This window comes from Dufourea novaeangliae, unplaced genomic scaffold (genome assembly GCF_001272555.1).
Source record: "Dufourea novaeangliae isolate 0120121106 unplaced genomic scaffold, ASM127255v1 scaffold120, whole genome shotgun sequence".
Taxonomy (NCBI): domain Eukaryota; kingdom Metazoa; phylum Arthropoda; class Insecta; order Hymenoptera; family Halictidae; genus Dufourea; species Dufourea novaeangliae.
Window position 1 is genome coordinate 20551 of NW_015373994.1, and position 20195 is coordinate 40745.

At 33.5% G+C, this 20195-nt stretch overlaps 5 protein-coding genes across 9 annotated transcripts; 2 read left to right on the top strand and 3 right to left on the bottom strand.

Moving 5' to 3' along the window:
* Nucleotides 1-1469: 1469 nt before the first annotated feature.
* Nucleotides 1470-3859, bottom strand: LOC107187933 (ubiquitin-conjugating enzyme E2 J1-like). Its single transcript, XM_015576140.1, has 5 exons — nucleotides 3572-3859; nucleotides 2659-2864; nucleotides 2390-2580; nucleotides 2187-2304; nucleotides 1470-2116 (listed from the first exon to the last, which is right to left on the bottom strand). Exons 1-5 carry the CDS (start codon nucleotides 3606-3608, stop codon nucleotides 1865-1867), a joined length of 804 nt encoding a protein of 267 aa, XP_015431626.1. The 5' UTR covers nucleotides 3609-3859; the 3' UTR covers nucleotides 1470-1864.
* A 1366-nt stretch (nucleotides 3860-5225) lies between these two features.
* On the bottom strand, nucleotides 5226-9652 carry LOC107187930 (DDB1- and CUL4-associated factor 8-like). 3 transcript variants are annotated; one of them, XM_015576137.1, is made up of 12 exons: nucleotides 9629-9652; nucleotides 8806-9102; nucleotides 8111-8386; nucleotides 7550-7719; nucleotides 7334-7477; nucleotides 7023-7246; nucleotides 6775-6940; nucleotides 6390-6555; nucleotides 6120-6250; nucleotides 5924-6043; nucleotides 5600-5698; nucleotides 5226-5499 (listed from the first exon to the last, which is right to left on the bottom strand). In XM_015576137.1, exons 2-12 carry the CDS (start codon nucleotides 9008-9010, stop codon nucleotides 5371-5373), a joined length of 1830 nt encoding a protein of 609 aa, XP_015431623.1. In that variant the 5' UTR covers nucleotides 9011-9102; nucleotides 9629-9652; the 3' UTR covers nucleotides 5226-5370. The 3 variants fall into 3 exon arrangements, with proteins under 3 accessions (XP_015431623.1, XP_015431622.1, XP_015431624.1); XM_015576136.1 differs by lacking the exon at nucleotides 9629-9652 and adding an exon at nucleotides 9489-9514; XM_015576138.1 differs by lacking the exons at nucleotides 5600-5698; nucleotides 9629-9652 and adding an exon at nucleotides 9489-9514.
* Nucleotides 9653-10333: 681 nt separating this feature from the next.
* Nucleotides 10334-12217, top strand: LOC107187935 (acylglycerol kinase, mitochondrial). The gene is made up of 8 exons (XM_015576143.1): nucleotides 10334-10443; nucleotides 10588-10707; nucleotides 10777-11167; nucleotides 11255-11370; nucleotides 11437-11627; nucleotides 11698-11841; nucleotides 11919-12037; nucleotides 12104-12217. Exons 1-8 carry the CDS (start codon nucleotides 10334-10336, stop codon nucleotides 12215-12217), a joined length of 1305 nt encoding a protein of 434 aa, XP_015431629.1.
* Nucleotides 12218-12489: 272 nt separating this feature from the next.
* Nucleotides 12490-15944, bottom strand: LOC107187928 (protein lethal(2)denticleless). Of its 3 annotated transcripts, none has more exons than XM_015576134.1 (9): nucleotides 15806-15944; nucleotides 15361-15605; nucleotides 14842-15022; nucleotides 14332-14545; nucleotides 14037-14242; nucleotides 13767-13969; nucleotides 13486-13696; nucleotides 12731-13400; nucleotides 12490-12578 (listed from the first exon to the last, which is right to left on the bottom strand). In XM_015576134.1, the coding sequence occupies exons 1-8, from the start codon at nucleotides 15846-15848 to the stop codon at nucleotides 12733-12735; spliced, it is 1971 nt and encodes a 656-aa protein (XP_015431620.1). In that variant the 5' UTR covers nucleotides 15849-15944; the 3' UTR covers nucleotides 12490-12578; nucleotides 12731-12732. The 3 variants fall into 3 exon arrangements, with proteins under 3 accessions (XP_015431620.1, XP_015431619.1, XP_015431618.1); XM_015576133.1 differs by having other exon boundaries at nucleotides 14332-14560; XM_015576132.1 differs by having other exon boundaries at nucleotides 12490-13400; nucleotides 14332-14560.
* An 860-nt stretch (nucleotides 15945-16804) lies between these two features.
* Nucleotides 16805-20085, top strand: LOC107187911 (eukaryotic translation initiation factor 4B-like). The gene is made up of 12 exons (XM_015576112.1): nucleotides 16805-16897; nucleotides 17107-17241; nucleotides 17701-17882; nucleotides 17954-18061; nucleotides 18146-18362; nucleotides 18447-18689; nucleotides 18811-19228; nucleotides 19307-19355; nucleotides 19435-19471; nucleotides 19533-19629; nucleotides 19704-19770; nucleotides 19837-20085. Exons 1-12 carry the CDS (start codon nucleotides 16888-16890, stop codon nucleotides 19912-19914), a joined length of 1641 nt encoding a protein of 546 aa, XP_015431598.1. The 5' UTR covers nucleotides 16805-16887; the 3' UTR covers nucleotides 19915-20085.
* The last annotated feature ends 110 nt before the right edge of the window (nucleotides 20086-20195 follow it).

Here is a 20195-nt window from a genome sequence, read left to right on the forward strand (position 1 = left end):
AAAGCATTTAAATTAATTACAGTATTTCTTCAGTAAATGTTTATGCAAAAAGTATTTTTTCAAAAATTTGAATTACTCTAAGATAATAGGGACCAAAAAGTGTTTTCAGTATTAAGTCACCACATAGCTACTACTTTATATTGAAACAATTGTTTGACACGAGTTGCATTTATATGTACAATTATGCTTAATACACCAGCTATTTTTAATCAATTCTAGCACACTATTGCCATTTTGCGGATAATTAAATTTTAAGGATAATTTAAAAGTATTATATCGATCTTGAAATTATGAACAAAATTTATCATTGTTGGCTTTAAGAGTATCTTTATCTGCGCCTAGCATTAACGATCAAAGTGATATTGTTTATATTTTATGTACAGACATTCACTGTCCATGTGAGATTGCGATATGTAAAGAGTAACACAGTGCATTATTTGCTTATATATTAAATATAGTTAATATCATTGTACTAGTATTTTTTTATTCTGTTAGAATTGTGTGAACAGTCATCATAATTAATAAATCTATGGTTCTTATTTAACGTGTGGAGATAAATCGAAAAGTGATCTCTATATCCAAAGATTATGCACCTTCTGATTAAGCTTGATGAATACGTTTCTCAGAAATATCATGCTGATCTAACATTTAGCAATAAAATTATATATTAACGTGAAAATGAATAAAGTTATTACATATGACATATGTAACAATAGATATTATAAACCAATATGTTTAATGCTTTAATAAACAGTTACTTTATTATATTTGTATGTACATGCAAAGTTTAATGGAAAGAAAGAGAATTAATGTGTGCCCAAATATTGTAGCCTCAATTAATTTCGTGTAAACCGTACCTATAATGAACCCTGTAATAAAATTTTACTCCATGTGGTCCCATAATATTAAAACTTTCTTTGTGTTTTGTATTATAATCATATTTTCGTAAGTTGGTGTCAACTACTTCGTTAAAGCAGATAACTGCTTTCGTTTAACATGTATGATATGCATTAAATTGCATACTTGTGCAAAAATGAGAGGTATTTAAAATACTAGAGTTGTCAGTATCACATTTGTACTACAAACATGTTTTTTGAACTGGTGTATTTTTTTTACTTTTCATGTGCACAGTTTTGTGGAATACAACATAATAGTTCGTGTAAGCTACCTTAAATTTTTATCACTTATATACAGTTTGTTTAGGATACAAATTATCTACATTCATACAAACAATACAAGGAAAAGGAAACGTGTAATTATAATTGAAAATCGTAGGAATATAGGATTGAAGTATATTCTGGCAAAGGTGTTAGTTCCATTATGAAATAGATTTAGTTTAAAAATATTTGGCAAATTTTTTTACGAACATAGCATAATTATTTTTACGAAATAAACTTACAGAATATTGTAAAAGATACCAAGTACAATTCAAGTGTGTGTGTGTTTGTGTATGCGATAAATGCAAAGTAACATTTTCAAATAATGATTCACGTTGTAAGAATACATTATTTATGAAAATACTCAAAAGAATCTCAAAGACTAGTAAATACAGCCAATGAAAGAACGCAACAATGCACAAAGACTTAGAATTTTGCCAAATCTTAATGCATAGTTGAACAAAGCGATTTTTAGTTTTAGATGTTTTGTAGGAATAAAATAGATATGTACTAAAGTGGATATATCAGTGCAGCCCGTACGTGTCTCTGCCATATACTGTGTCTTTATGGGAACCAGATTATCTCTAGCGTGTATAAACCTGTCAGTTGTTTCTAAGTTTAAAAATGCTATTCATAAAACGTGTATAAAATTTACTTCGTCTTGTTAACATACTTACAAGTATAACGTTTGTTACATTTCGAATAATTTAAACAAGAAATAGTCGCCGCAAAACAAGTAGAATTATTGCTGACACTAAAGAAGCAATCAGAATGCTCCAAAATAAATCATTAGAAGATGACATAGTTTCTACTTGTTGATTTACTATGACGTCTGATTGTTGTCGATCCTGATTCTCAACAGAAGTCGTGTCGACGTTACGTTGCCTCAACTCATTCTCTGGAACACTGTCCGCCGTACTGGCCACGAAACTTGGTTCCGATGTGGGCGAATCGTCAGCCTAATATCACGATTTCTTGAGAAGTCTGCGATTGATTACAGAAGTTCATATAACATTACAGTAAATTTACCTTCAAGGCAATTGTATTTAACATTGTCTGTTCCTCTTCTGTGATAGGCTTTTTAGCTGTAGTTTTGGACAACAAGTTTACGACTTTCCCACAAGTGTCACATTGCCAATTCAGAGATCTGTAATAAACTAACTCAGTAAGTAAACTATGCAACTGATTAATAACTGTGTAGTTTGTTACATCCAGCAATTTCTATTAATTACTTTTTTGCAAGTTTCTGCCTTTCTTCTTTACTATAATCTAAAGAACCTATTGTTCTGTTTCCTGGTGTTGGCATGAAAGCAATTAAGGCCAGCAAAGCTGTTCTGATGCTCCAAGAGGGCTGCCACGTTTCTGGATGATGTCCGGAGATGCTGAGACATATCTTCTTGTTAATTTCAAAACGGCCGTTTGGCTAAAAAAAGTCATTAACATTTATAATAAAAAAATTACAAACAGATGAAAAAATACATTTGAAATTAATATTACTTACTGTTAGCAGTATAATATTTGGAGGCTTCATAGGATATTCAGGTGGCAACAGAATTCTACCGTGATAAACACCACCTTCAAAGTCTGTTGAGGGTGGTCCTTGCACAGTGAAATGCCACTCAAAAAGATTATCTTCCAAGGGAGAAGCACAATATTCTTCGGTTGCCTCGTGAAGCTCTAGAACTTCTCTCATTAACCTTTTTACAGCTGGAATTTACATATTCGCAAAAGAAATCATTAATGGGCCATTATTTATGCAGAAAACTAATTACTACATACTATGCACTCAACACAAATATATTTGAATATATTCACTACCAATATTTTTACCTACCACAATGTATTTCCAACACGTATTTCTAATGTTTTCAGTGAGGCAATAAAAAATGTAAGAAGATAGATATTCTAAATGTTGCATCGTATAGTTCTTGTTTAGATAAGAAAATTTATAGATGTCATTTTAGAGAAAAGGATTTTCATGTCATTTTAGAATCACTCTATTTTTTCCATAAAGAGTACAAATACTACTATTACTATTACTACTATTGTCGAATAATTGGTGCATATACTGTATTAAAACTTAACTATTTATAAGATAAAGAACAAAATAGGGAAAATAAACACAAATAAGTAAGAAAATTATCATGAAATTTGCTGTTATACTGAAATATGTCGAGCGCTGAACCGGCTAGAATAAAACAGCCGAAATACAGTTTAGGTCGGAGAATTTACAAAAAAAAATTTACTGACTTCTTTCGCGAGAAAACGCGATGCTAATTGCAAAAGATAACGTTGATCCGTGAACGAAAGAGAAACAGAAAAAAGAACATTACTGCGCCTCGGTTCGTTTGTATGTAGATGTACCTGTGACAATTAATGAACGTATGGAATTAAATTGTCCATAGATAACATACCGGGACTTTTCGCATTGTATTTCCCTTCGAATGACATTTTCGGGTGCTTGTCGATTCTAAGTTGGAAACTGGAATAAAAATAGTACTCGAGCTGCTGAGTCCTATCTGTCTAAATAGTCAGACGGCCTCGATGAACCGACGTAGCCAGTTGCTGTTGCGCATTCTTCACATTTTATTTTTCTCGCTCACCACTGCACCCTTGCTCGTCCGAAAAGGAATATGCTCAATGGCCTGACGCGGTGACGGACGACGAAGATAATTTTGACGTGGCCTAATAGGAGCGGCGGTGTACGATCGCGCAAAAAATAACGTGAAAGTGGCCGCGCTTATCGCGTACTGGTGCGCGCGCGCATAGGTCAATCCGTCCTCTTGAAGTTCGCTCAGTTCGCTCGCGAATGCACACATGCACATCGGCAGTTAAAATTACTTGGCCGCGCTGGTCCGCCCAACTCCGACAGACAACATAAGTCGCTAATTTCAATTTATTATTACTTTGGCTCCTTAATGAATGATACATTTTTTCAGGAATTTTTAAAGTCTTCCATAGATTTAGCTGATTTAGTGGGAATATTATTGGTACTTAACAGTATACCGGGTAAAGGACATGCTAAAGTTCTGACTGCTGGAACTGGATGGGCAGGGGCTGAAGTAATTTTTAAATACATTCAGAAAAGTCTTGAATCTAATATTAATGTAGTAAGCATTGAACAATAGAGTATAGTAGATTAAGTGAAACTCTGCTTTATATACTTATATTTCTGTTATTTAGGTACTAAATTCTGTTATATAGGTCACTTATCCTGGACTTCCTAATAACACTGTTTCTAACTGGCCCATGGTCGATAGTCATTTTTAAAGCTATTACTGCTTTTGTAATGAGTGCCACAACATTGCATATATATGCAGGTCTTGCTCATTCAATTGGTATCTTTTAAAGAGTATCATATACTTTAAATCAATATATTTTGAGTATGTTGCTTTTTAATTTTCTGTTACATACATTTACTTGGCAATCCATTATGTTTCCATATTTAATAATTTCTTGTTTCCGACAAAATTATTTTCACTTATACATACAAAGATTATATAAATGTATGATTGTACACTATGCTGATTACGTGCAACAAATAAATATTTTAATATATAACGAAGTGGAAAACATGAATTTAAACTCTTTCGTTGTACCGCCTAACGCACTTTCGTATATCTAGAACGTTTCACAGAACTATTGTAATGAATTCAATTTTAACACTTCATTCAAAGTGTCAGTTTAATTTATGAATTGATATACAGTAGAATAAATAAATTATTTGAAGTAATTCCAAGATTAAAAAACGATCACACATTTCAGAAACGCAGAACCGTATATATTTCGCATAAATCTTAAAAAACATTAAAACATTACTAGTAAACATAGAAACAGAAGCGCGGACTTTAATGAAATTATTATAATTCTTCAGTAAATACGATAACAGACATGTTTATTTTCTCAGGAACAATGGTATTTAGTGTTTTAATTTTGTTGACGCGTTATTATTTAATACTATATATATTTTTAGCAAAAATTTTTACACTTTTAACGCACCTGGCCATTATAACTATAAAAAAAATAATAATGAATATTGTATGTAATGCATATAAATTGTTGATCTAGCAAAAAATAAGTTAAAAAGGGTTATAGAACTATATGTTCATTTTCTATGTACATCTTTATCATAGGTGTCAACATTCAATGACTGTATCCAAGGATTTGTGTAAATGTTAGTTCATGAAAAACGAAACTACCCGCTTCGATACCTCTAGAATGCAGAACATTGTTCTCTTTCTGTTCTGTGTAGATGATTATTACTGTCGTTATCATCTTCGTCGTCATCTTCGTCGTCGTCGTCGTCGTCGTCGTCATCATCATCGTCAGTATTTGGATTACGCTATATCATAACAGACAAAAATATAAATAAATCTGTATCGAATATGAAACACTTTATAATCAATTTATATTCAATAATGAATATTCTTTCCATTACATACTCTTTCAGCAAAGCCCATTGGCGGCAATATTGACCAGATCTTGTACCGTAGTACCTGTACAATAGTCTGCATTCTACTACTTCTATTATATTTCACGAACTAAAAACAAGCATCACGAGTGTATAAATAATTACATGACCATGAAGGAAAATTCATATTGAACATAAAATTACACACATTTTTATAATCTATAAAATATATCATTAAAATGTGACTATTTGTAATATGTATCTCTGATAGTTCTAATGATGCAGGAAAATGTTTAAATTGAAAATAGCCATGTAAATTGGCTTACCCTGTGCATCCTATTTATAACATACTTACAAGACTCAATTGCGCCAAGGTTGTGGGTTGCTCAGCAGAAGGTACCCATATCTTTACATCAAAGTCCAGACCACTTGTGGCAAGAATAGGAATGTGTGGATGAGGTTCCAAACAATTGACCTGCATGAAAAAGTATTATTGAAATTTCAAATATATTGCACTATTATGGGTATACTTAATTCACTTGAAAACGCACCACTCCTTGCGCATCCCCAGGCATAAAATTTACAATCGCTTCTGTTTCCTTATCCCAAATGAATATGTTACTGCAATCAGATCCGGAGATAACAAATTCGCTTTTTGGTCCAAAGAAATTGACACCTTTTACTGAAAAATATATAAAGTGGATATAGTGATATTCCAAAGGTAATCTTAACATCGAATGGTTAACACAAGGACTCGACTGTCACGGGTCTGCTTTACAACTACACCGCATCTGTGACAGTAGTTAATAATAAGTACACACCAGTATGCTTGTTACAATGACCACCGTAACTATGTGCATATTCTCCAAGTTTTGGTGATACTGCATCAAACAAATATATTAATTCGTTGTTATAGGTTGCAAGAATTTCCGTTCCATTATGATTATATACAGCACAAGTGACATGTAAGCATCGTGAATTTCCAATCTGCAATTTGTTAGAAAATTAGTCAAACGTAAATATTAATACAGCTCTATGAGATGTTCCTTAACTGAAGGGCCTCTTTAAGGAAGGTCAAAGGTGTTAAACACGATGTCAGAAATGCGAGCTTAACGGGATTGAGATACCATTTCTAATATAACGTTTATATAACCGTATTTTTAGTTAAGGAACATCCTATATTTTGTAGAACTTCAGATAATATACCAAATGTGAAGGACACAACATGTGCAACGGTGTGGATGCTTTTCGTCTGTCGTATATTCGAACTACTTCAGATAGTCCACTAACACAAAATTCATTGCTATTGAGTGGATTGGACTGAACGCTATACAATCCCACATCATCAACACCATCTTTTACCACTACTAATCTGCAAAACCAGATCATGTTAATGTATATTGTGAAACAACGTGTGTTTATATTTAATAACGGTTGCTTGGAAAGTGACATACTCAGTTGTTTTATCATCCCTGATATCAATGGACAGCACTCTAGCATCTTCGCCAGCAGAAATAATAATGTACGGTGTATCCGGATGAACTGCTAATTTATGAGCTGGTGCGTCATGTTTAGCAATGTTTCGTGATATACCGGTTCTGACATCTAATAGACGTACTTGTCCATCCCGAGCACAAGTGGTCATTAAATATTCTACATCAAACGGCAACCACTTAGCCTGTACATTTAAAACTAACAAAAATTATACATCCCTGCAGTAATTGAAGGACAAACATAATTAAGGTCAATGCACACTTTTGCATACCTGAAAGACATTACTCGTATGACCACTGTTGAAAATGTGACGCTTCTTCCCTGCCGCCCAATCCCATATGACTACGGCTAAATCGTCGGAACAGCTAGCTAGTAAATTTCCTCTTTGATTGAAATTTAAGCTATTAACACAACCCTATGAAAATAGTATTTTATGTTAATATTCTGTAATAAGGACCACCGTATTTTCTTCAAAAAATATGTATACCCAATGGCCTTCAAGTTTATACATAAGATCGAAGCGTTGCACGACATGTAATGAACCATAATATCTCCGATGAAATATTGAATTCCTGCCTTGTTCACGGGAAATAAGTTCTGGTACCGCAAACCACTTGGGCTTTGGCTTTTCTTTCTTCAAACAAGCTGGAGACTTATCTGTAAATGTAAATATTTATATATAATAAAACAGATTGTCGGCAAAACATAGTTTTAGTTACATCAACCAATCCATAAGTTATTGCATACATTTCACACTTTATGATCATAATATAGTAGTCTTGAATATTTCATCAGACTATTCGATCTTTCATTAAATAGTTTTATTAGAGAAGAATATAAATAAAAAGTAACTGATTTCTGGGGCTAAACAGACAGTTTCAGAAGCATACTACGAAAAAAACTAGATCATACATCTGTATCATCTAGATCCGGAAATAATTTGTTGTCCCATGATGATCCATTTGCTGCAGCTCGTTCTCTTTCTATGTTTACAGCAAATGTAATATCGAGATTCTTTATACGTTATGTATTTCTTTAAATTATTTACCTTGCTGTATCATTTCAACATCTTCAGAATCATCTTCGGAACTATCATTGAAACTGTCCTCGCGTTCCTCTGTTAAAGCTCTTTTGCTACGATAATTACGCATCTTCACTCTGGTTTTTTCAATTTTATTAAACCTTGCCACATTATCCATGCTACTGTCCTCAGATTCCGATGTACTACTTCCACCTACATTCAGTTTCCGGCGTTTCCTAGATTCCTCATCCGAGCTGTCCCCAAATTTCTCCATTGATATGCCACTGTCACCATTTACCTGACCTGTACATTAGAATTGGTAAGTAAAAAACTTAATAATTTCAGTGTATATCAACACACTATCGGTTGTCATCACTTTCTAGTTTCGGAAAAAATATTACAAAAGTATTATTATACATTTATAATTGCACATAATATTAAATACATTTAATAAAGTTCAGAAAGTTTATGTCACATTCGCGTTTACACAAATTTGTTAACAAACAGACCGTCACAGTCCATAATATCTACTTTTAGATGACCGGCCGATAATGTTCAAAAGTTGTAAAAAATAAATATATATAGACTTCTGAATATACTTTTGGAAACACATCTCTTAATTTTATTTTGTTCTTTGGAAGATGTGCTTGATTCAATATCATTGGAAGAAGTTGAAATGTTATCCAGTGAAGTAGATGGTTCTGGTAATATAACTGAATTACCAACAGGAACTTCTTTGTTCTTCTTCTCTTCAACAGTGTCTTGATCATTAACTTCTTCAAGTTGTTCTATCTCTTTGTTTTCAGTATCTGTTTTGTTTGATGTTTCTATTACTCCAACCATTGTGTTTGCCTCACTTGTACAAACTTCATTATCCTCTAAACCATCGCTTGTTTTTCTTGATGCAGAATGTCCTTCAAGATCCATTTTTTATTCCCATCAAAGTATTATATGTTTCACAACAAATCATTAGTTCATACTTCTTAACTGTCAGTATTTATAATTTTTATTCATTCCATCTGTAATACAAAGTTGTATGTATATTTAATATCCTCAAAGGTGAAAGGTATTTAATAGTTTTTAATGAATATTCAAGTTTTCTGAAACTTTTATGTTAATGTGTAACATGGAATACGTTAATGCTCAAATTTAAAATTCTGTCTTTTAGGTAGACAGAGCTTTTCTATGCATAGATACTAGTTTTACTAAAAGTATGTGTTACATACTAAAACTATATAGATTGCAGAAATGAAAATTACAAGTGCATTGTAAATATTCTTTACACAGAGAAAGTCTATTATAGGTGAAAAAATGCCTTAAATTTTTTAAAAACCATCCAAATATACATCATCATAAAACGCAAAAACATACTAAAAAATATTTTTGAAAAAGTTTAATGTAGTACATGTATTCATTATCAATCCGATTTGCGCAGTTTGATATAACTACACGTGATTACACCAAAATTTGTCACTATTTCATAGTAAATACACAACGGTTGCAGAAATACGAATTCTTCACACAAACGTTACTGTTATAGATTACAGTGCATTCCATGGTACACAGTCAGTACAGTTCAGTACGTAACTATGTATCTGCAAATGACACGATCAAAACATCTCGTATTGCCAGACTATTCTACAGACCTGATATCTTCAAATATTGAATAATATTTCGATAAACATTCAGAAGTATATGTGTGTAATGTAACAAATACACCCAACGCGTTACATACATTTACCGTCTCTACTTCCTTTTTAAATGAAATTACTAACCGAATGGCTGGTACTTATGAAAGCGCCTCCTTGTAAATTTACAGTTTACCTACGGAAAAAGGAAGAGAAACGATCAACGTAGTGCTCCGAAAACAATCGCAACTATGACACCACACGTCACACGACTGTCGATCGTGGTTCGTGGTTGCATTGCAACTAATTGCAACCAATTGCAACGTTGCAACGATTACAACTCATGCATTTAAAAGGGTAGTAAATCGTCAAAAGCACGTGGGTTACAAAATAATCGTCAGATCATATTTCTGCATATTTCGAACATAATATATACTGCCGGATGATTGAAGAGGTGATGAAATTGACCGAAATGTATACAACTTCTCATAAAATTTATTGATCATTTTTTAACCGAATTCATTGTGCTTTTGATAATTTTTAATTGAATTATAAGTAGATACAGAGCGTAAAAATTATGTACTTGTACAAGTTGTTCTGTCAAAAGTAAGAATCCCAAAAAATGGCAAAGGTCTTAAAGTGTTTTCGAACCATAAGGAATAATTGGAAAAAGTCTGTCTTAGGAGTAGCAGCTTTATCATATGGGGTATCATACAGCAAAGATGCATACAAGTAAGATACAACTCATGTTATGAAAAGAATCGCTAGTATGCTTTTGATTTAAATAAATTTGATAACTCCAGTACTTTTTGCATTTAATACGGATATTCTTCTTTATTTACCCTTGATAATTAACAAGTATTCTATTTTTCTTAGTACAAATGAATTAATGAAGAAATATTGTGAAACTGCATCACGTTTTGGAGATGCTCCATGTCCAACAAATATAAAAAATAGACATGTCACAATAATTTTAAATCCAAATGCCAAGAAAGGGTTTGTATGAATTTTATAAACTAAATATCTTTTAATTTTTTGCTCTCTAACAATTATTTCCATCTGCAGAAAAGCTAAGAAATTATTTACAAACTACTGTGAACCATTGTTGCACTTGGCTGGGATAGCTGTAACTGTGATACAAACTGAATCAGAAAATGAAGCTAGGAAAATAGTAATGAATTTAAATAAACCAACAGATGCCATTGTAGTTGCTGGAGGAGATGGTACCTTGTCTGATGTTTTAACAGGATTAGTTAGAAGATATAATTCAAATATTAATTCGGTTAAACAGTGTCCTATTGGTATTTTACCTTTGGGACAAACAAATAAAGTTGCAAAATCTATGTGCAATGAATACAATAATTTGTCTGATGTGAGGCAAGTAGTAGAGGCCACAATGGCAATTATAAATGAAAAGTTCAGAATGATGGATATGATTGAAGTTGAACCTATTGAAGTATGCATATTAAATTATACTGTTAATGTAGTAATATAATTTAATACATGTAATATTAACCTATATGTTGTATAAATGTGATTGAAGGAAAACCCTGAGGACCCAGTGAAACCAATTTATGCTATGGGAGTAGTTGAATGGGGTGCATGGAAAGATGCGCATTCTATTGCAAAAAAATATTGGTATTGGGGACCTTTACGAAAGTACGCATTGATATTTTGTATTCTTCAATAGTATATTTTTTTATGTTTACACCAAACTTATTACAGATACGCAACTTACGTATTGAATGGGTATAAAGAGAAGTTAAACTGGAATTGCGATGCATTGATAAAGTACACAAATCCCTGTGATGGTTGCTCTCGTTGTTATCAAAGGGACACATCATTAGATGAATTTGCTAATATAAATAAAAGGTGGTGGCATGCCTTTGTACCAAGAAAAAGTGTTCCTGTACCAGGTATGTCCATATATGCTTAAAAATTTAAGATATTCTGTAACTTCTTCTATAATACTACAGTATTTTCTAGAGATTGACTACAGTAAAATAGTAAATGAACAATGTGGTATTCCTCATGAGTTGCCTATATCAACAAGTGAATTGCATATAGAAAGTCCCAATGTAGAAAAATCACAAGCTTCATCATCACCAGCAGCGTTGAAGTTAAAAATGGGTAATTAAAAAAAAACTGTATACAACGGTGTAGTGTAATTTTTACAAAAATAATAAAATGCTACATCTGTAATATAGGTCCAAAACATGTTGGGTATTTTTCTTTTGTGGTTGAAGGATGGAAACAAGAGAATGACAATAAGTTACTGTATAAGCAGGTATTAGAAGCAAAGGACATTGAAATAACTCCTCAAGAGGTAAATGTAAATATTAATTACATATTTTAATAGTTAATTTTTTTATATATATAAATCTGTTCATAGATAACAAAAGAGAATACATTGTACATTGACGACGAGGAATACGAATTAAAATCAGTGAAAATTAAATTACTTTCGCGAGCAGTAAAAGTATTTTGTCCTGATTTGAACAGTTAATAGCAAAACTATGTATATTATTCGAATAAAATTACGATTTATTTATTTGAAGTATTACGATTCGCACACCACAATTCCTTATTTTCTGAAATACTGGACAAATTATTGATAATGGTAGAAATAAAACTAAAAAATAGAAAAAAATTTGTTAAAATTATATATTTTTATAAAAAATAATTTATTATTGCGTATAAAAGGTACTTTATGCTAATGCCATCAGTACATGACATTTTTGAGTATATAATCTATCTTTACATATTTTTTAATACTCACACGTTTATATTAGATACCTTATATGCTATATTATAAAATTTGTCGTATTTTTTAGACTCATTGATACTCCTTGTCGTTGTAAGGTACCCTAACACAGACAATAGAAAATGCGTTAATATTGTTATCACATTCATTGATCGACGCTCAGAATGCAATTCGATGCTATCTTATAAAATGTTTCTAGAATTATGTGTACAAAATTACAATTAAAATACAATCAAACCACAAGCAATGATTTACTTTTAAGATTCAGTAGAAGTCACTGCGTCAGCGTCATCACAACACGTGTTCGTTTCACAATGTTTTCCAGTAAGCTTGAAAAAGTTTAACAAAGAAGGTACTGAACTTTTAGGCAGCTTAGTTACTTTCTGCGGTTCCGTTGATCGCGATCTACTATTTCTTCTGGCAGGCGTTGGGTTGTAAACGGGGCTAGATAATTTCTCCGAAATCGATTTCCCTGATCTGTGTTCAAACTTCTCCCTTCGTATTCTAGTCAACCAATCGACGTTTTCTTTGTACTTTTCCGGAGACATTTGAAGTAAATGCGGCGCTGTACCATCGATTACGAAATTCGGAAGATTCAAGGTGGGCGAGAAGAGGACCACGTTTTTACTTTCTACAGTGGACGAACTTGTGCTTGGTTCGTCCGATTCGTAACCTTTGCATAGAGGATTGTTATCGTGACTCGGGCTGAACAATCTTCGTGCACCACGATTCTCTAAATGGGCCCGTTTTGCTATGAATTCGTGATTCTCCTGTATCGGTGACAAGATGGATTTGAATTTCCCTTCGGACCATGATCCCATCAGCATTTGACAATAACTTCTCTTCACTGAATTATTCATATTATACTGTATCTGATTACCCTCAGTGTGATTGGAAACATCAGAACTTGGACCAGGAGTAGCATCTGGTAGAGACGGATAATAATAACATTTAAAATATATGTAATAATCAGTAGAAGAATATACTTTTATGATTTTATGAATAATTACTAGGTGTGGTGTCAGATCCTGGGGTACATTCTTGAGATGCAACCCAACGCCGTGTAACTGTTGGCGTAGTTTCTAACTTTAAATTTTCCAAGGGGTTCTTATTAAGGACAACTTCAGCACGACCACGTATTTGTACTTCCTCGTTATCTATTTTATGTTCATAGCCAACTCTCCAAATTCTATGGCACGAGTCATCAGAGCACGTTACTATCTTTAAAAAAAATTGAACGTAAGTGTGGTATACATAAAGTAAGGATAGGTGTTAAAGAATGTATTTATACTTTGGTTTCTCCCACACTGCACCACGCGATGCAAGTAACTTCTTCCGTATGTCCAGATAGTTGTACTATTGGCGCTCCTGGCTTATTTGTACGCCATATGTATGCAAGTTCATCGCTGGAACCGCTGGCGATATAACGTCCATCAGGACTTAAACAAGTCTTAACATAGTATGTACAATTCTGATGCCCATAAAACTCTGCAACTAATACTCAAACTAATTAACGCACAAACAATACTTTATGTTAATAATACCGTGCTACAATACTTACTTGGTTTCGGATTATATGATGATATGTTATATGAGTATATAATATTGTCCATACAACTTGCATACAATGTGATTCTCGCGGGACATATTAACAACGATGAGAATCCATTTCTTGTACTGTGCCCGGTATAGTTCATTGTATATTTGGCTACAGGATCCTTTTTGTGAACAGTGTAATTTTTTCGCAAATCCCATACTTTTATTAAACTGTAATACCAATGATATTTCTTAGTGTTTTGTTTGTTTCTTCATTTTTTTTAGATGCAGAAAATGTTTACTTATGCGAATGAATTTACCCGTCACCGGCTGCGCACGACAATAAAGTGACATCATCTTGAAAAGCCAAACCGGTTATACTTTGAGCTCTAGATGCCTGATTAAGTGCTCTACGTTGTCGTACATTTCCCATGGTTCCAACATTATGTGCATTGGCAATACAATTGTCTGGTTTACGTTGTTCACAATGATTTGCTCTGATATCCCATACCATTATAGAACCGTCTCTAGCGCCTGTCGCAAATACAGCTGAAATGTATGTTTTCAATCAATTCTTTACCTTCAGAGATTTCTGGCGGAGATTGAAAACATTAAAGGTAAACAGCAAGATCATTTAAAAGAGACCTGGAAGATTTTTATACAAGTTCTATCCTATTAAAATCCTATTAAGAGGTCAAACACAGATGAACCACGTGTTCAACACATTTGAGACTGATATATTATTATTCAGTTATTGGGTTATCGACTAAATGGGTGAGACATTGCATCACCATGGTGGGTCATTAGTCTCGAATATGTAAAATGTATACCTTGATCTTGATAACGAAATACTGCAGTCTTAACACTCCTTGTGTGTGCATGAAAATGATCAATTTCTCTGATTTCAGAACCAGATACATCCCATAATCTAGCAGTGTGATCACCAGATGCTGTTACCAATTTTAATTCACCTGGCATCCAGGCAACATCAAATATTGCATTACAATGTGCCTGAGAAATAATTAAAATGATCTTTGTTTATACACAATCCATAATATATTTTATATTAAAATTATCCACGGAATTAAATTCATATAATCCATTCAACCTTATATATAATATATTACATATAATACATTGTACTGATCTCATTATCATTTAAAATATATAGTATGTTGTGATTATATAATAATGTACAAAATGATATGCATAAATAGAAGAGGAATAAAACATGCAATGGAATAAAGCTTTAACAAAGGATAATCAAAATTTTGATCAATATTTAACTTCAACCGTTTTATTGTTGAAATTAATTTTTGTAAAACAGTTTATGAAAAAGCAACAGATACCTGTGTCCCTTCCAATGGCTGGTTGTACACTTCTTTAATGCTCGTGTCTTGCAGAGCAATTTTCCCATCTTCGTTCGCTAATGCAATTATTTGTTGGTATCCTTCTGTAATGCAGAATCGACATGCAAAAACCGGCGGTTCTGGATTAAAATCGAGTGCATTTGTGTTAGGAGTTATGCCACGATAAACATCGTCCTGGTAGCATTTCAAACGGTACAGAGCAATATCGTAATCACGTATCAGTGCTGAAAAGTAGAACGACTTTTATTCTTATTTAATTTATATGTCAATCTTAGATACGAAAGTTTCAGCGAAACCGTACAAACTATTATAATTAAGGATAATTTAATTGCGACGCTACGTTCGATTACATATAACCTGTCGACGAATATCTAGAACTTAATCAAATTTCTTGCTCTCTATAATCTGCAGTATATATATTTACCCGATCCTTTTTCACGTTCCACAATGGAGCGCACTAAACTCATTCTGACACTACATTAAAATATTATTTTACTATCCACTGATGCAATTCGTTCATACACACGAGATCGTACGCGGGAAAACCTGTCAGTTTTCCCGCACTTGTGTATTGAACTCATTTCTATGTAACGACATTACTTGTCTAGCTGGCAGTGGTGGGCAGGGGCCACGACTGTACGAACACAATGGGCGGATCAGGCGGTATTCTATTAGAGAGGAACTATTTAGACTAGAGGTGACTAAATAGACAGCATCTTAAGACCGTGCTTAAAGACGATTTAAGCATAAGTTCCGACGGTTCTGACTATGAATACCGCCTTTTGTGCTTTTGGAAGTATGACTGTAGGATTGGCTTTTATTGTGGCAGGAAAATTTATTTTTTAGAAATCGCCCAAATTGTGATTTGGTCATCTTTTACAAAAATGTAATGATAATGCCATCTGGAGTTCAGAAAGTAGTACTGTGGACGTACCGTAATTCGGTCTGATTTGGCCGTTGGTGAACTGAATTGAACTGAATTGTACGCAATTGTGCGTTCCGAAACATTCTATGGGCGGTTGCTAACAAGAAACTCTTCAATAATCTCATTATCAATACAATCTTATTCCCGTGACCATTATTATGCATTCATTGGAATAAAAAAATTCGATATTCCAGAAAAATTCAACATTGCGTTACGTCACTATCAATATATGTACTCTTTAAATCGCTGGTATTAATGGCAAATATGTGACCACTATTCGAAGCTGTCGATCGATCCCTTCAAACATCCAATGTAACGACAAAAACGGAATGTTACTTTTAAATCGATAACTTCGAAAAGACTTTAGAGTTACTTTTCTAATTTACTTATGTAAGGTATTTACAAAATAAAGGGAAAGAAATTTACGTTTTCTATCCTTCTCGAATTATTCGCAATGCACAATGTTGGCCGACATGCGTCTTTCTAGAACGTGTTTCATGCCTTATGGATCCTGAGATTGGTCGTGTGCTTCATCGAAACGCGGATTTGATTTGCATCGGGGTTAAATTCGAGCAGCAATCATGTCTTCAGGTAAACTTTTCTTGAAAATCAAAAGCAACCATTGTTCCTCCACCCATCGAATCCTATTTGCAACGTTAGAATCGTTCGTATTTATATCTTTTCACCATTTTTTCGCGACATAACCAAACTTCCTAAATCCAGCATGCTTTCAATACTGTAAAACCTCGTATCAAAGGTTTCTTTCAAAGGTATCAGTTTTCACGTACGTTTATTTCCAGCGGGCAAGAAAGGAAAGAAGAAGATTAAGTTCAAGACTATAGGTTTAATGTCATACTTGGCTGATAGTAGTACAACACCTACTGTGCCAATGAAACCATTTAGCAGCTGGGCAGATGAAATGGATGATGACCATGGTAAAACGAATCCATAAACATTTCGCCCAATAATTTTTTTTGAATAACAATGATTTAGATGTTTATTGAAATTTCTTGTTTCTACAAATATTAAAAAAAAAAAAGAATTGACAACAAATTCATTTTCATAACTTAGGAATTTGCCATGTCAAAAATAAAATAAAGACTTTACTCATTTTTGTTTGATATTTTGGTTGCACTATATTTCAAATGAAATAGATTTACATTAGTAATCATATATTATGTTGCAAAAGATAGCAATACAAAAAATCTGCTATTTAATTAAGAACATCCTTTAGTCTTAGAGTCTTAAAAATTATATTTAGTATCTAATTATATTATTTTCTTGAAAATCATACATTAATAATCTAAGTTATTTTTATAGAGGCTTTTAACATTAAATATCACTATTAATAATTTGTAAAGTCATTTGGCAAGTAACTTATTACTTTATGGCAGGAGGTTATACATCAAGAAGCAGCAAGGAACCAGTGGTTCTACCCACTGCTCCCAGAGCTGCACGAGATCCTCACGGTGTTGATGATGATGTACCCACCAATCCTCCTTATGTTGCGTATCTTTCTAATCTGCCTTATGAAGTGGACGAATCGTATTTAACAGAGTTCTTTGCAGACATGAAGGTCAGTTTTCTGGATTTACATATACTTAAGATATCTAATTTACCAGTTTAATTTGTATTGTCATTTTTCAGATATCTAATATACGTCTGCCAAAAGATTCCAATAAACTTAGGGGATACGGGTATGTTGAGTTTGAAGATCGTCAGAGTTTAATTGATGCCCTTAATTTATCGAATACAGTAAGTTTAAGATGTTGGAGTTCTATAAAAATATTATACAAACACTTATGAAAGGATAATATACAAATTTTTTCATTCCAACAGCCCATGAAAACAAGAAGAGTACGAATCGATGTTTCAAATAGTGTCAACGATGATCGTCGTGGCGGACGAATGGGTAGAGATAATCGTAGAGACACTTATGATGATCCTGAGCGTACATCTGGAGATTGGAGAAGCGGTCCACGAGATACTGCTACGCAAGAGGGAGATTCATATCGAAGTCGATACGATAATAGAGACCGAAGAGATGATCGCGATGGTATTATAATAAATATATCATTAGTATAGAAGAAATAATTATCAATATAGAGGAAATACTAAAATTGATTTATTCATCGAATAGCTCCCGAAGATAATAAGCCTGGTGCATGGCGCGAAAGTAACGATAGAGGAAGACCAACGTTTCGAGACAGAGGCGGTTTTAGAGATGATGAGAAAGATAGGGAATGGTCTCGCTACGATAAGGGTAGTAGAGACAGAGATGCAGACAGAGGAAACAGTTTTGGGCCGCGTCGTAATTATGGCGATTCCGATTATGATCGGGATGGCCAGCGTAGACAAGGAAAACCTCCTATGGACAGTAAACGTAATTAATATTCGTATTGTTTTCAACATAAAATCCGATCAATGTTCTTTTTATGATATGAGTACACATTTTAAGAGACCATGTTATAAGAAATTTTCGCTATAAAACTTGTATATTGTAGCCGAATCAAGGAGTAGGCCGAAACTGCAGCTACAGCCCCGCACAAAACCTATTGAGGCTGCTGTAAAAGAAGATCAACAACCTGCGAAAGATACACCGTCTGCTCCTCCACATGCTCCGTCGGCTCCTGCACATGCGCCATCTGCTCCTGCAAACACCCCGTCTGCTCCTGCAAGTGCTCCATCTGCTCCTGAAAACGCTCCGTCAGATCCTGCAAACGTTCCGTCAGCTCCTACAAACGCTCCGTCAGCTCCTGCAAACGTTCCGTCTGCTCCTGCAAACGCTCCGTCTGCTCCTGCACATGTTCCATCAACTAATATATTCGGTGCTGCAAAACCTGTTGATACCACTGCCAGGGAGAGAGAAATAGAGGAACGTCTTGCTAAGTCATATGCTGAATCGAAATCTAGAGATGAAGGGTAAATTGGAGTATTTAATTATTGATGATACTAGAATATTTAAATGTAATGTATTATTAACAATCTTTTCGCCCACAGGGATACAGAAAAACGTGGCAAAGATGGTACTTGGGGCAGACGTAATGGAGTATGTTTCTAATGTATACACAAGATTATACTACGTGCTAACATTATATACGTTACAGAATTTTTCGAAATTTTTATAGGAAGGTCGCGATGATAGGGACAAAGATAGATATATATGTGACTGAGATATTTGAAATTATTTATTATATGAATTTTTATGATTCAGAACAATATGGAGACTCCAGAGGTCCACCCTCCTCCTCTCGTGTGGATCGTGGTGGAGCCCCATCTTCAAGAGGTCCTCCAAGATCAAACGATACTCGTGCTCCAGATAGGTAATGTTTTTGTCGTTTTGTAATGCATACTAAAAAAAAGTAAGTATGTACATTTTTAACATATGCATTTGCAGAGACCGAAGAGACAGAGAAAAAGATGATACTAGCAGAATGCCAAAGGCAAAGGATGAACAAGCTCCAGTGAGTTAAAAGACATACAACAGTATTTCTGATAGTAATTATACCTTATGCTCCTTTTTATTTCAGAACTTCGTAGCTTCCAACAAGTATTCTATGCTACCTGGTGATGTGGACCCCGACAATATTGATGATTATCTTGATTAATCTTGACCATTATGCGTCATCAATGAAATTGTGCCACATGCATCATTAATTGGTCTATATATGCATATTATTAATTTGTTTTATCTCTATTAAAAAAAATACTTATCGAATTGATTCATGAATCAAGCACTAAGCTCTTTGTATTACTTTACAAGAATTGTTGATTTGTATTTAATCTATTTTATTATTCTTAATATAATTACCTATCTACATATGTATTTACTTTTATATTTCCGATAATGAACGTTCAATATAATTAAATCAATGTGAGAAATCGAATA

Excerpts from the sequence above, each read along its gene's own strand:
- LOC107187933 (XM_015576140.1), bottom strand. The coding sequence starts at position 3,608 with ATGTCATTCGAAGGGAAATACAATGCGAAAAGTCCCG. Across the intron at positions 2,581-2,658 it reads CAAATATTATACTGCTAACA|CCAAACGGCCGTTTTGAAAT; the intron begins GTAAGTAATATT and ends GACTTTTTTTAG. Across the intron at positions 2,117-2,186 it reads TAAATACAATTGCCTTGAAG|GCTGACGATTCGCCCACATC; the intron begins GTAAATTTACTG and ends TCGTGATATTAG.
- LOC107187930 (XM_015576137.1), bottom strand. The coding sequence starts at position 9,010 with ATGGATCTTGAAGGACATTCTGCATCAAGAAAAACAAGCGATGGTTTA. Across the intron at positions 7,478-7,549 it reads ATAAACTTGAAGGCCATTGG|GGTTGTGTTAATAGCTTAAA; the intron begins GTATACATATTT and ends CTATTTTCATAG. Across the intron at positions 6,941-7,022 it reads AGGGATGATAAAACAACTGA|ATTAGTAGTGGTAAAAGATG; the intron begins GTATGTCACTTT and ends CTGGTTTTGCAG.
- LOC107187935 (XM_015576143.1), top strand. The coding sequence starts at position 10,334 with ATGGCAAAGGTCTTAAAGTGTTTTCGAACCATAAGGAATAATTGGAAA. Across the intron at positions 10,708-10,776 it reads AATCCAAATGCCAAGAAAGG|AAAAGCTAAGAAATTATTTA; the intron begins GTTTGTATGAAT and ends TTCCATCTGCAG. Across the intron at positions 11,371-11,436 it reads TATTGGGGACCTTTACGAAA|ATACGCAACTTACGTATTGA; the intron begins GTACGCATTGAT and ends AACTTATTACAG.
- LOC107187928 (XM_015576133.1), bottom strand. The coding sequence starts at position 15,848 with ATGAGTTTAGTGCGCTCCATTGTGGAACGTGAAAAAGGATCGG. Across the intron at positions 14,561-14,841 it reads ATTTCGTTATCAAGATCAAG|CTGTATTTGCGACAGGCGCT; the intron begins GTATACATTTTA and ends CATACATTTCAG. Across the intron at positions 13,401-13,485 it reads AGGATCTGACACCACACCTA|ATGCTACTCCTGGTCCAAGT; the intron begins GTAATTATTCAT and ends CGTCTCTACCAG.
- LOC107187911 (XM_015576112.1), top strand. Across the intron at positions 18,690-18,810 it reads ACCTCCTATGGACAGTAAAC|CCGAATCAAGGAGTAGGCCG; the intron begins GTAATTAATATT and ends TGTATATTGTAG. Across the intron at positions 19,472-19,532 it reads GGACAAAGATAGATATATAT|ACTCCAGAGGTCCACCCTCC; the intron begins GTGACTGAGATA and ends AACAATATGGAG.